This window comes from Mauremys mutica, chromosome 2 (assembly GCF_020497125.1).
Source record: "Mauremys mutica isolate MM-2020 ecotype Southern chromosome 2, ASM2049712v1, whole genome shotgun sequence".
NCBI classification, from domain to species: domain Eukaryota; kingdom Metazoa; phylum Chordata; order Testudines; family Geoemydidae; genus Mauremys; species Mauremys mutica.
In genome coordinates, this window is record NC_059073.1 from 121,105,231 (window position 1) to 121,117,111 (window position 11,881).

At 41.1% G+C, this 11,881-nt stretch overlaps 2 protein-coding genes across 6 annotated transcripts in view; one reads left to right on the plus strand and one right to left on the minus strand.

Annotated features, from left to right (window-relative positions):
* Positions 1-1,088, plus strand: part of ECI2 (enoyl-CoA delta isomerase 2) — a 66,138-nt gene extending 65,050 nt beyond the window's left edge. For all 5 annotated transcript variants that reach the window (XM_045005694.1, XM_045005690.1, XM_045005691.1 and 2 more), the window contains exon 10: positions 745-1,088. In XM_045005694.1, the coding sequence (XP_044861629.1) occupies positions 745-900 (156 nt within the window). In that variant the 3' untranslated portion in view covers positions 901-1,088. The remainder of the gene's footprint in view (positions 1-744) is intronic.
* C2H6orf201 (chromosome 2 C6orf201 homolog) lies at positions 1,065-10,018 on the minus strand. Its single transcript, XM_045004080.1, has 4 exons — positions 9,981-10,018; positions 9,499-9,857; positions 5,813-5,996; positions 1,065-1,333 (listed from the first exon to the last, which is right to left on the minus strand). Exons 1-4 carry the CDS (start codon positions 10,016-10,018, stop codon positions 1,072-1,074), a joined length of 843 nt encoding a protein of 280 aa, XP_044860015.1. The 3' UTR covers positions 1,065-1,071.
* Between the last annotated feature and the right edge of the window lie 1,863 nt (positions 10,019-11,881).

The window sequence follows — 11,881 nt, forward strand, 5'->3', positions numbered from 1 at the left end:
CTCATCACTTTTCATTCAAGTACCTTTAAGAAATTAGCTGTTAATCCACTTGAAAATTATGTGCATTTGCCTTGGATGCTAACTCCTGTAGGGCTGACAGAGATACTGGTTTCAACAGCTTTTTTTTATTTATTTAATAGTTACAAGTTGCTACAACTGCTGTCATGTGGGATATTCATTTTACTGACTTACCTAGGAGTGGTACCTTCAGCACCTTCAAAAGTGGATTACTACACAAACCAACAAACTACCTATGGGGAAAAATGCCTGAATCTCTGCGCACACATTTCTCTCCCGAAAAGAAAATAACCTACATCCATAGTCCATCTCTTTTCTGACTGCTTGGAATGTGTAGAAAAACATAATGAGCTGGTATCATAATAGACACTCTCATACCAGCAGTTTATAAAAACTCAATTTATATTTGGAGCTGCAGGTAGTCTAACAAATTCCCAACTCACACGTTTGCCTACACACATTCTAGGCATTGACTGGATGGATGTCCTCCTGAAACCACACCCTACTAAGTAGTCTTAGCAGCAATTAAGCAGAGGCCCCTGTGTATGATGCCAAATTAAATTAAAAATCTAACTGGAATACAGTTCGGTTTAGATACTGCATATTGAGTGCTTCTCACATGCTACTTTTCAGAATGCTGAACTAAGGGAATGTGTAGAATAACATACTTGTACTACGTATGCCTCACAAATTGTTTTGTTTTGTTTTGTTTTTTTCTTCTCCCAGTCCTTGGCTCTGTCAAAGCAGTTAATACGAGGTGTGGAAAAGGAGAAGCTGCATGCAGTTAACTGTCAAGAGTGTGAACTCCTCAGGGAAAGGTGGTTATCTGACGAATGCATGAATGCTGTTATGAGCTTCTTTGGGAAGAAATCAAAACTCTAATTTTTATTGTTGGTGAAGATCAAACTCCTGAAGCTCATCTGTTTATCCTCACTGAAAGGATTTTAATAAGTTAATACTCTTTTTGGGGGGTAAATCCTAGTTGTGCCTTTTTATTGATGTTGATTATTACTGTATTAATTATTGTATAGAAACAATTTAATAAAAATGTTGTTAACTTGTAAGTTTTATCTTTCTGTGGCCTGACATTCTGTATTCAGACATGAATTTGTGATGCCAAACACATTGGATCCTTCTGCCTGGGTTGTTGGCTGGGAAAGCATTCATTGCTTTACATGCTGAAATGATGTCTTTGAATATAACTACAGCTGTTTGTCTTCCAGAAGGAGTCACGGATTCAATAGCACCAAATCTTGATAGTTCTTGGATAACTGAGTGATAGTCATATGATGCTAATATGTTTCTTTTTGTCCATCTAATATAGAAAAGGAAATATTGTATAAGTAAAAAATAAATATTAATTGCAGCTCATTATTGCTTTGGTAAAGTGACATGAAGGGAAAAGGCCCTATTACTTTAAATAATTCCCTGAGGTTTTGTTGATGTTACCTTATTTCTTGGCCTTCCAAGTGAATACTGTTGTTTAAAAGGTGTTCACCTGGCAGGCATTATAGAGATCTTCTCGTTTTATATTTATTTCCAATGTTAGAAATAACCTCTTGCCTAAGGCTGGAGCACTAAGAAGCTTGAAACTGCAGGAGATTTTTTTTAAATGCTGTAAAGACTCAAATCTGGTATTTTCAAAAGAGACTAGAAAAAGTGGTTGCATATCTGCATATTATCAGGGCAGCACATCCTGCATTGCAAGCTGCTGCTCTGGCAGATCTCAGCATATGACTACAGGCAATGTTTCCATGCCTATTTGTGACCAATACGGCCACTGTTGAACCCACACATGCCTCATTCTGTCTGTCCAAGCTAGGACAAGCTCCCTAGCCATTTACCTATCAGCAGCTGCTAGTAATGCTATGTGAGAATAACTTTCTCAACTGCAGCCCCAAGCCGGCTCATTCAACTTGAGTGTGTTCAGGAAAGATTTATAATTATAAAAATGTCTGATGGCTTTTTGAGGATGTCTTAATTCCTTCTATTCAAGACTTGTATCTTAAAAGGACACATTCGAATCCTAACTACAGCAGAAAATGTTGTCATGGATTAAAAAATGTGGCCAGGATTTTGTCCATTAACTGCTTTTAAGTTAACTGGAGATTTGCCATTGACTTAAGTGGGAACAGGATTTTACCCAGTGTATTTTGAACAAATCAGTTTCCTGAGGGGGTTGAAACTATATTCAACAGCACTGAGCTGTCTCATGAGATTCAAAGAAACTGCTGTGTAGTTTTAGCACATAAGATGAACAAAGTGCAAAAAGTAAATGGCATTAAAGGTGAAAAATAAATTGTTTTAATAATCAAAGGTTTCAGCAACATAGGTAGATTGAAAAAAATTCTTGTTGTGTCTGTTCTAGAAAACACCAATGAGCCTTAAATTATATGATTGTGACATGCCAACAAAATGTAGGCTGACCTACCTGCTCTAAATTCTTGTGCATCTCCCCCTCGATACTTGGTAAAAGCACATGAGACAGGCACACTGGCCTTCACTTCATTTCCAGCCTCTTGTTAGTTTATCATAACCATAACACTATAAATATACTGAGCCAAATTCATCCCTGATGTATCTCCACTAAAGGCAATGGAGTTACAATGGGATGAATTTGGTCCATTTTAGTGGTACTGAAATATGTGGAAAGGAACAAGGAGAAGGGAGTGAACTAGAGAGGTCCTGCTAATTTATCATAAATTTCACTTAAAAAAAAAAATTGCAGACAAGGGAATTCAACAGGCAAGAAAGTTGCCTTCATGCATAACTATAATTAACAGTACTTAACAATACGAAACTTGATGTACTTAGTCTCTTTGACAAGCAACTGCACATTTTCCTATTATGTCAAAATCTTGACCACATGTTTGAAGTCATAATGACTAATGGGTACTATGTTAATAAGTTATTGTGATATAAAAGACTCAGTTTAACAGAACTGAAGCAAAAGAAGAGTGCCCTTTCTCTTTTTGTCTTATCCTCCTCCCCAGCTGAGCAAGCCAGAGCCAAATTCATCACCATCCTAGCAATAGTTTCTGTAGGGAAAGCAAAATTGATTGGTAGAGCAAGAGTGCATTAGAGCTGCTAACCTTTTTGCAAATAAGTGTAACTGACAGCTAATTGTATATTATATCCACTGGAGCGCTCTGCTATTATAAAACTGGTCACTTGGCGGGTCTTCAGATTCTCCAACAGGAATAACAGGGAACCATCTGTAGCATTATATGCCCCAGAAAATCTGTTGGCTGCGGGAGTCCTGGCTCATCACAATTCCATTGACTTGTTCAAGGATCATACAATTTAAAAGGATCTTGTGAAGACTGGTAGGTCAAACACTTGAACTGCTTTGGAGCGCAGGGATGTAATTGCAGATACCTGCATGTGATCACCCCAGCTTTTTTGTAATATGAAGAGGTCAGTTTTCTGATATGCTTAGGGCTCTCCCCACCCCCGCTTTTTGTAAATTTCACTGTTGCCTCTATACTAGAATGACACAGAATGATACAGTTGGGGAAAACTGTACATATATGCCAGCAATCATGACTGACTAGTGTAAAGTCAAAACTAATGCAAGGGGTTATGTTTTTATTAAGCCATCAGAGCCAAAGGCAACAGGAAACTGTAACTGAACTACAGATGCAGCTTTTTAGAGGGTAGATAATTGTTCTTCTCAGCCTGATGTTTATTGTTATAGAAATGACAAGCCGATCGTGTTTACAAAATTCCTGTACCTGTAGCACCGTGGGCTGATTGTTATCTGATAGCTAGGCAAAGAGGTGCATCAATCACATGAATTGGGGAGCTTTTCAGCTTACTGGATTCTGAGCTTGGGATATCCTGCTGCTAAAATCTTTGAACAGGAACTGATATTTACAAGTGATCTGTGATAAGATTAAAGCTGCCAATCTGAAATTGAACCAAAAGAAATGCAAGTTGTTCCAAAAAGAGGTAATTTACCTTGGGTGTACAGGAAGTTTGGGGTGTGGGAGATTTCCATAGAAACAAAAGAAAACTGAGATTATGCAGAACTGGCCAATTCCCCAGACAATCGCACATCTGCAGTTTTGTAGAGCCCTTCTCCTAATACAGAAAGATCATTTGTGGATTTGCTAATATTGCAAAATCACTACATAGAGTGGATGAGAAAGGGAAAACATTTTAATGGTCAGCAGAATGTACTTTTCAGGGCTGATAAGGGTTTTTGTGACAGCTCCTGTCTTGGCCTATCCATATTTCAAAACCCTTTTCATATTGGATGTTGATAGCAGTGATTACTGATTCGGGTCAATGTTGACACAAGAAAACAAAGGACTTGAGAGGGTGGTGGCTTATCTTTCTCCAGAGAGAAATTATTTCCCCACCTGAAATAAACTCTTGGCAGCGGTTAAATCTATAGAACATTTTCACCATTTGTACTGAAGGAAATCTGTGGTCAGGGCAGACCTTGCATCTCTGCAATGATGCTTTAGATTTAGGATTCTGAGGGGCAACTTGGAAAAACTGCAGTGTTATGATTTCACAGTCATGCACTTTAGTAATGCTAATGCCTTGTCCAGCGGTCCCTGTTGGAAGGCTAATTGCAAACGCTGCCCTTACTCAAGAAAGCAAGGAATTAGTTGCTCAAGGAAATGAGTGTGCTCAGGAAGACATGGCTGTCTCCTCTCTTTCATAACTTGCAGAAGTGCAAAAGTTCCTGGTTCACGCACTGGAACAGTGGATATGAGTGTCCAAGAGTAGACTTCAGAACAAATAAAAGCTTCCTAGGAAGAGGATCCTGATATCAGAATGTGATTGGAAAATCATTTGGAAAACACAGCCAACTTGAAAGGTAACATGCCTCTCAAAATACTACAGTAAAAGCTTTCTGGTCAGAGTAGCAAAGCTTGGAGTTCAAAAATAAAATATTGTATAGGATATAAGAAACATCAGCTGGCGATGGGTAGCAATATCAGCTGGTTCTCACAGATGCACTGAAAAAAGAGGATATTCATTAATAATCTGGAAGAGGAAGTTTGTAGCATGTTAATGTCATTCAGAGATAATTTTGGAGATGCTGTGAACACCAGATAGGTCAGAAACATTACAAAAGGACAAAGATACATTTGGTAAGAAATAACAGCACCATGAGATTCATCTTAGAAGCATATTAGGATAAACCATCAGTGGACGTGGGATGGGGGAGAAAGAGACAATAAATGGGAGGAGAAGCCTCTAACATGCTCAGACTGCAGAAAGTGTGTGAGTGCACAGCAAATTAGTGAAGAGTGTGCAATGTGAAACAAGAAAAATGAGCTAATGGAATTTTGGGTTACATATGATGAGGCGTCAAAGCAGGGAGGTAACAGTCCGTCTAAAATGTTGGCAAGTTCTATTCTATTTAAGTTCTTATAATGCTCTCACCACACCTCGGAGCACCTAGTCCTGGGCACCTCATTGCCAGAAACATGTAGCGAAGCAGAACCTTTGAATGCATCTTGGTATTTTAATTTTTATAGAACTGTCTCTCTAATCCCTTTGCCTGTAAAGTCAGGGGTCTTAATTACCATCTGATACTCTGTGTATGGTGCAAAAGGAAGATAAAACTGCCACAATGGGGCCAAATTTAGCTAGTATAAAACTGGAGTAACTCCACTAACTTATTTCTGTTTTACATCAGTATAAGTGAAAGCAAAATTTGGCCCATAACACCTCCTAAAATAGCGTTCCTAGCTATATCCCCACGTATAATCACACTGTTAAAGTGATATCTCTGCCTACAATATCCTGAAAGGATAAGACTGATGAGTTTTACCTTACAGTTACTGCTGACATCGGGGTGTCCTTTAAATTAAATCTGAATTGCCTGTATTTCTCAGCAAGCCTGTTGGAAATGTTTCTTTTCCAGAGTGGCACGTGGTCTGGCTCTGGTGAAAAATAAAGCTCACGGTGTAGCCCCTTACCGGTTAAAAGATTTTCAAAGCTGAAGCTGTGGAAACCTGAACTCAAGCAAGAGAGAAATTAAAAATATAGAATGAACCTTCAGTTTTCTTAGCCAAGATTTTTTGTCACCAACAGTGATTTTAGCTGCCTCAATGTTTGGGGGACTAACTTGTGACACCTTAAAGAGGGCCCAGTTTTCAGAAAGCACTGTGCACCAGCTCCTTGGAAAGCAGGACCTCTTAAAGTGTCACAAATTGGGCACCAAAAATCACTAATCATTTTTTAAAATCTTGGCCCTCAAACATATTTAAAATCTATTGCAGCACAGAATCTGCTTCTTTATGTAAGCAGAGTCAGGATGAGCTCTACCCTGACATCTGGTGGTGAATTATGGGGAGTGTGGAAAGGAATTTCAGGTATTTGCATTGCCACACCCACCCCACCTAGCATAGCCCATGGCAGCCTGGGATGGTTATTTTGACAGCTCTGGGATCCCCAATTTCTTTGTTATTGGGGCAGGAGGACTAAGGTGTTGTCACCCTGATTATGTGAATGAGGAACTATGAGACTGCTTTATGATAGAGATGTCTCAACATCAATTAAGTAGCACTTGCTAGACAAGGGACATAGATGCCAAAACCCAGTGAAATGAGAGAGGTTGGGGACTGGTGTGTGTACCTGATGGTATGGGTCTCCTTTGAGGGCCTGGAACACCAATTGCACATTCTCCTCTCTCCTGAAGAGCAGAGCTAATTTTGATTCCATTAGGAGTCAATCTGGAGGCTGCTGAGCTGAATTCACGTTGGGCCAATGGTGCACCAGCACTGGGGCTCCCCTACTATGAGCTGAAATCACTAAAAGAGCTAAGCTTACTGAGCTGAGATCACCGAGTGCTGTGTTAACTAGTGGGGGGGCCTGAAGATCTATTGCTAAATGGCTGGCAGAGCGGAGCAGTTTGCAGCACATTGGAGCAGCCCACGGAACAGTGAGTGGAGTGGAGCGGTTTGCGGGGACAGCTGGAGCGGCTCCCAGGTCGGCTGGAGGAGCGGCACAGCTGGTGAAGTAGAGCTGGTCGTGGTGAAGGCTGCAGCAGAACTCCACGGAGAGGCGGAGCAGTTGGCCCTGGCCCACGTAAGGTGCCCCTTAACACCCTGTGTGTGCCCTCCTCCCTCCCATTTCCACCCAGGCTGGGGGGGTAAAACTGCAGATAAACTTTTGAACTCTGGGGAGGCACTGACCAGAGACAGTTGGGTTGTTGGACTTTGGGGTGATTGGACTTAAGACCCTATGGGGGAAAGGACATTGCCAAACGTACTTGGAGGTGGGTTTGTTTTGCTTATGGTTTGTGTTATAATCCTGTTTGTGGTGTTTCTCCAATGTGATGCCGCATTGTTTTCCTCCTTTATTAAAAGGATTTTGCTACACTCAGACTCCGTGCTTGCGGTTTTGCATTGCATTATTGAAACAGAACCCCTGGACACTGAACCCGGCCCTTGTTGCTGCCAACTCAGAGGGGCAGAAGGGTTACACATATTAATATGCAAATGGCTTCTTATAGTAGTAACCAGTTATAGGCAAGTTCATATGATTACATATTGGTACATAAATCATCTCACTATTCATGTCACAAGGATATCAGGAAATTGTTATATTAAATGCTTACATTCAGATCCTAGCCAATTGCAAATGAACATAACAAAAAGAAGCTTACAACATTGTAAGCATTTGGAATAAGTGAAGGATTCTTACTGGTGCCTGGAGTTCTTAGAGATAGCTCAGCATATTCACACTTACAAGTACTGCACTGCTTTGTGGTGCCTTATGGTAGCACCTTCTCCCAGCAGTGTCTGTTAGCATGCTTTTGCACCCCCAGCCTTTCCCCTCAGCATCTCAGAAGGTCCTGAGAGCAAGGCTATATAAGGGATGCAGCACCCACTATCACCTCAATTCCTTCCACTGCAATGGCAGAGAACAAAAAGTGACTATGACTCTGACAAAGAGGGGGAGGTGTGTGGGAAGTGTGAATGTGCAGTGCCATCTCAACTCCAGTTACAAGTGAGTAACCTTCATTTCTTCTTTGAATGGCTCTGCATATTCCCACTTATGGGATAGACTAATAAGCAGAGCTGAAAATAACATGGAGCTAGGCACAAAGTTGTAAATGAACAGAGACTGCAGCACCGCTCTAACAAATTCAACATCTGCATTAGCAGCCAAGTCCAAAGCATAATGCGTAGTGAAAGTTGTGAACAGAACTCCAGGTAGCAGCTCTGCAAATCTCCAGAGCAGAGCCTTGTTTAATGCAAACAAAAACGGTTGCCACAGCTCTAGTGGAATATGGATGTATTGTCCCAGGTATAGGAGTCTCTGCCAACTAATAACATTAAATGGCTTAATTCATCTAGAAATGATCTGGGGAAAAATGTATATCCCATGTGATTTGATTGTTTTTGTTATTCTAAAAAAAAAAAAAATCTGGATGATTTATGAAAACTTTTAGTTCTGTCTAAATAAGAAGCAAAGTATGTAAAGTCAATTCAACCTTATTAGAACGTGACTTGGGTGAAAAAACAGCAAATTAATGAACAGATTGACATGAAAATCTGAAACTACCTTTGGCAAAAACCTGGGATCAGGCCAAAGAATCACATTATCTTTGTGGAAAATAGTGAATGATGGATCAGCCATAAGACCATTTAGCTCATTCACCGTTCTGGCAGATGTTATAACAACTATAAAAGCCATTTTAATAGATAAACAATGTAAAGAACACTCAGCAAAAGGGTGGTTTCATCAGCCTGGCTAGAATAGGGTGACCAGACAGCAAATGTGAAAAATCGGGACAGCGGATGGGGGGTAATAGGAACCTATATAAGAAAAAGACCCAAAAATCGGGACATCTGGTCACCCTAGGCTAGAACCAAATTGAGATCCCAAGGAAGGAAAGTATGTCTCAAAGGAGGATGCACAGATATGCCCTTCATACATTTCTTAATGGTATTATGTACAAACAATGATCTACTATCAAACAAAGGCAGAAATGGCTGCCAAGTGAACCCTTAATGATGAATTAATCCTGCATCTTTAAAAACATAAAATCTTCTAGTACACAATGTATGGATGCTGAAGCAGAAGAACCACCCTTTCCAGTCATCCAAGTCACAAATCTGGTCCATTTTGACTTTTGTAACCATGTCTGGTTGACTGATTCCTAACATTAAGCAGCACATTGCAAACAGCCAACATGTAACTCACAAGCCAAATGCAGCTATAGTCACCTTCATCTTTAACATGGAGGGTGGCCTGTGGAGATGACAGTTCCCAGCATATGGTGTTCCACCTTGATCCAAGTGGTATCACATGATAGGACTAGTCATTACCAAAGGCTGTGCTTCATTGGTAAAGAGGGGGGCACCTGCAATCTCCACTCCATTTCATATATTTTAGGTGCTGTTATTACTGTGCTATTGGCAACTGACATCTCTCCCTCAGAAGGCAAAGTTTTGATGCTCCTGCCTGCCTCATAACTATAGATTATATACAAATGTATATACATACATTCTCCTTCCTCCTCACTAGCGCACTGATAAAGCAGCTCCTTCAGTGGATCCTGCAGTTTGCAGTGAAGTCTGGATAGTTTTATAAACAGTTTGTAGATATCCTCCTCCTTGTTATAGGAGTTAACTTTCTGACACTTTCCTAGTGGGGGCAGTTTCAGGAAAGCTCGCTCCCCAGACATCCTTCTTGAAGAGAGATGGCCCTTTATTTCATGGGACAAGGTAAGTGAACACTCTTGCAAGGTAGGCTGAACTCTCCTCTCTCCTTTATAGACAGGCTGAACAAAGTGCCCACCTGGTGGGAATCGGGCTCTCACATCCTTGGCCTTGCTGCTTTGGATCACAGAAGTCACAATAGATCTGTGACATCACAAAAAGACAATGGAAGGAGGAGAATGTATGCTCCAACACACTAGATAGTGGGCTCAGGAGCTGAGTGGTTACATTTTTCTGCTCTATTGCTTCATGTTCTAGGACTAATACTGGGTCCGTAACATCAAGTGGACTGTAACAGTTGACATTACTATCTCCTCCCGCTAGACTAAGAGCTCCAAGATCTTTTAATTTCCTGTGTTTTAAGATGAATTGTTATAGGTAGTAGTAATTTGGATTATTAGTAGGATTTGATTATTAGAAATATAGACAGTTTGGTTTTGTGATGACTGGGAAACCTGCATGGTTAATTGCCTACTGGGCACAAAGGTTGTGGATGTCACAAGACCTCTAGATAGATGTATGTGCATTGCTGGGGAGGAGCCAGTGGTCATGATGCATGTGGGTACCAGTGACATAGGAAAAGGTAGGTGAGAGGCCCTAGAGGCCAAATTTAGGCTGCTTGGTAAGAGATTAAAGTCCAGGACCTACCTCCATGGTAGCATTCTCTGGACTGCTCCCAGTTCCACACGCAGGGCCAGAAAGACAGGCAAAACTGCAGGACCTCAATGCATGGATGACATGATGGTGAAGGGAGGGGAGGGGTTTAGGTTTATTAAGAACTGAGAAACCTTTTGGGTAAGGAGGAGCGTATGCAGGAATGATGGGCACCACTTAAACCGAAATGGAACCAGATTGCTGGCATGTGACATTTAAAAAGATCATAGAGGATTTTTTAAACTAAGGGCTGAGGGTAAGCTGACAGGTAAGCAGCGGTACACAGTTCAGGTGCAGAAATCCCTTAGCAGAGGCCCGACTTTGTAATGTGCCGGGGGGTACTCCCCCTGGCTCTGCCCCCACTCCACCCCTTCTTCCAAGGCTCTGCCCCACCTCTTCCTGCCCCTGCTCCTCCCCTTTTCTCACTAGCACTTCCTGCACACTATGGAACAGCTGATCATGATGGGTGGGAGGCACTGGGAGGCGGGAAGGCGCTGATCGTCGGGGCTGCCGGCAGACGGGAGGTGCTGGGAGGAGGAGGGGAAGGAGCTGATGAGTATATATATAAAAAAAAAAGTATAGTAGTAGGAATATACCACCTGACCAGGATGGCGAGGGTGATTGTGAAATGCTCTGGGGGATAAGAGAGGCTACAAAGGCAGAAAATAAGTGATAATGGGGGATTTTGACATCCTCATATTAATGGGGGATTTTGGCTATCCTTATATAGACTAGGTATACATCACCTCAAAAATTTCTAGACAGAAATGAATGCCTTTAGGAGCAGCTCATCCTGCAACCCATAAGGGGAGAGGCAGTTCTTGATTTAGTCCAAAATGGAGCACAGGTTCTGGTCCAAGAGGTGAATATAGCTGAACCACTTAGTAACAGTAACCATAATGTAATTACATTTAACGTTCTTGCCGGGGGGAAATGCCAAAGGTACCCACCCATAGTAGCATTTAACTTCAAAAAGGGAAGCTATGCAAAAATGAGGAAGCTAGTAAGTGGAAATTAAAAGGAAAAGTCACAAGAGTGAAATGCCTACACTCTGTATGGAGACTATTAAAAAACACCATAATAGAGGCTCAAACTACACAAACTCCAAATAAATTATAAAAAAAAAAAAAAGTAAGAGGACCAAAAAAATGCCACCATGGCTAAATGGCAGAGTAAAAGAGGCAATTAGAGGCAAAAAGGCATATTTAAAAAATTGGAAGTCAAATCCCAATTAAGAAAATAGAAAAAGGTATTAACTCTGGGAAATCAAGTGTAAAAATAGAAGGTGAGCCAAAAAAGAATCTGAAGAGTAACTTGCTAAAGACACACAAACTAGCAACAAAAAATTATTTACATTAGAAGCAGGAAGCCTGCCAAACAGTCATTGGAGCCACTGGACGATTGAGGTGCTAAGAGAGCACACTAGGAAGGCAATGCCATTGCAGAGAAGCAAAATGAATTCCTTACAACGGTTTTCACTGCAGAGGATGTGGGAGAAATCTCTACATCTGAGC

Coding starts and splice junctions, on each gene's coding strand:
- C2H6orf201 (XM_045004080.1), bottom strand. CDS start 10,018: ATGTCAACTGTTACAGTCCACTTGATGTTACGGACCCA. Junction 9,858..9,980: donor CACTTGATGTTACGGACCCA/GTATTAGTCCTA, acceptor GTGATGTCACAG/ATCTATTGTGACTTCTGTGA. Junction 1,334..5,812: donor ATGTCAGCAGTAACTGTAAG/GTAAAACTCATC, acceptor TTTCTATATTAG/ATGGACAAAAAGAAACATAT.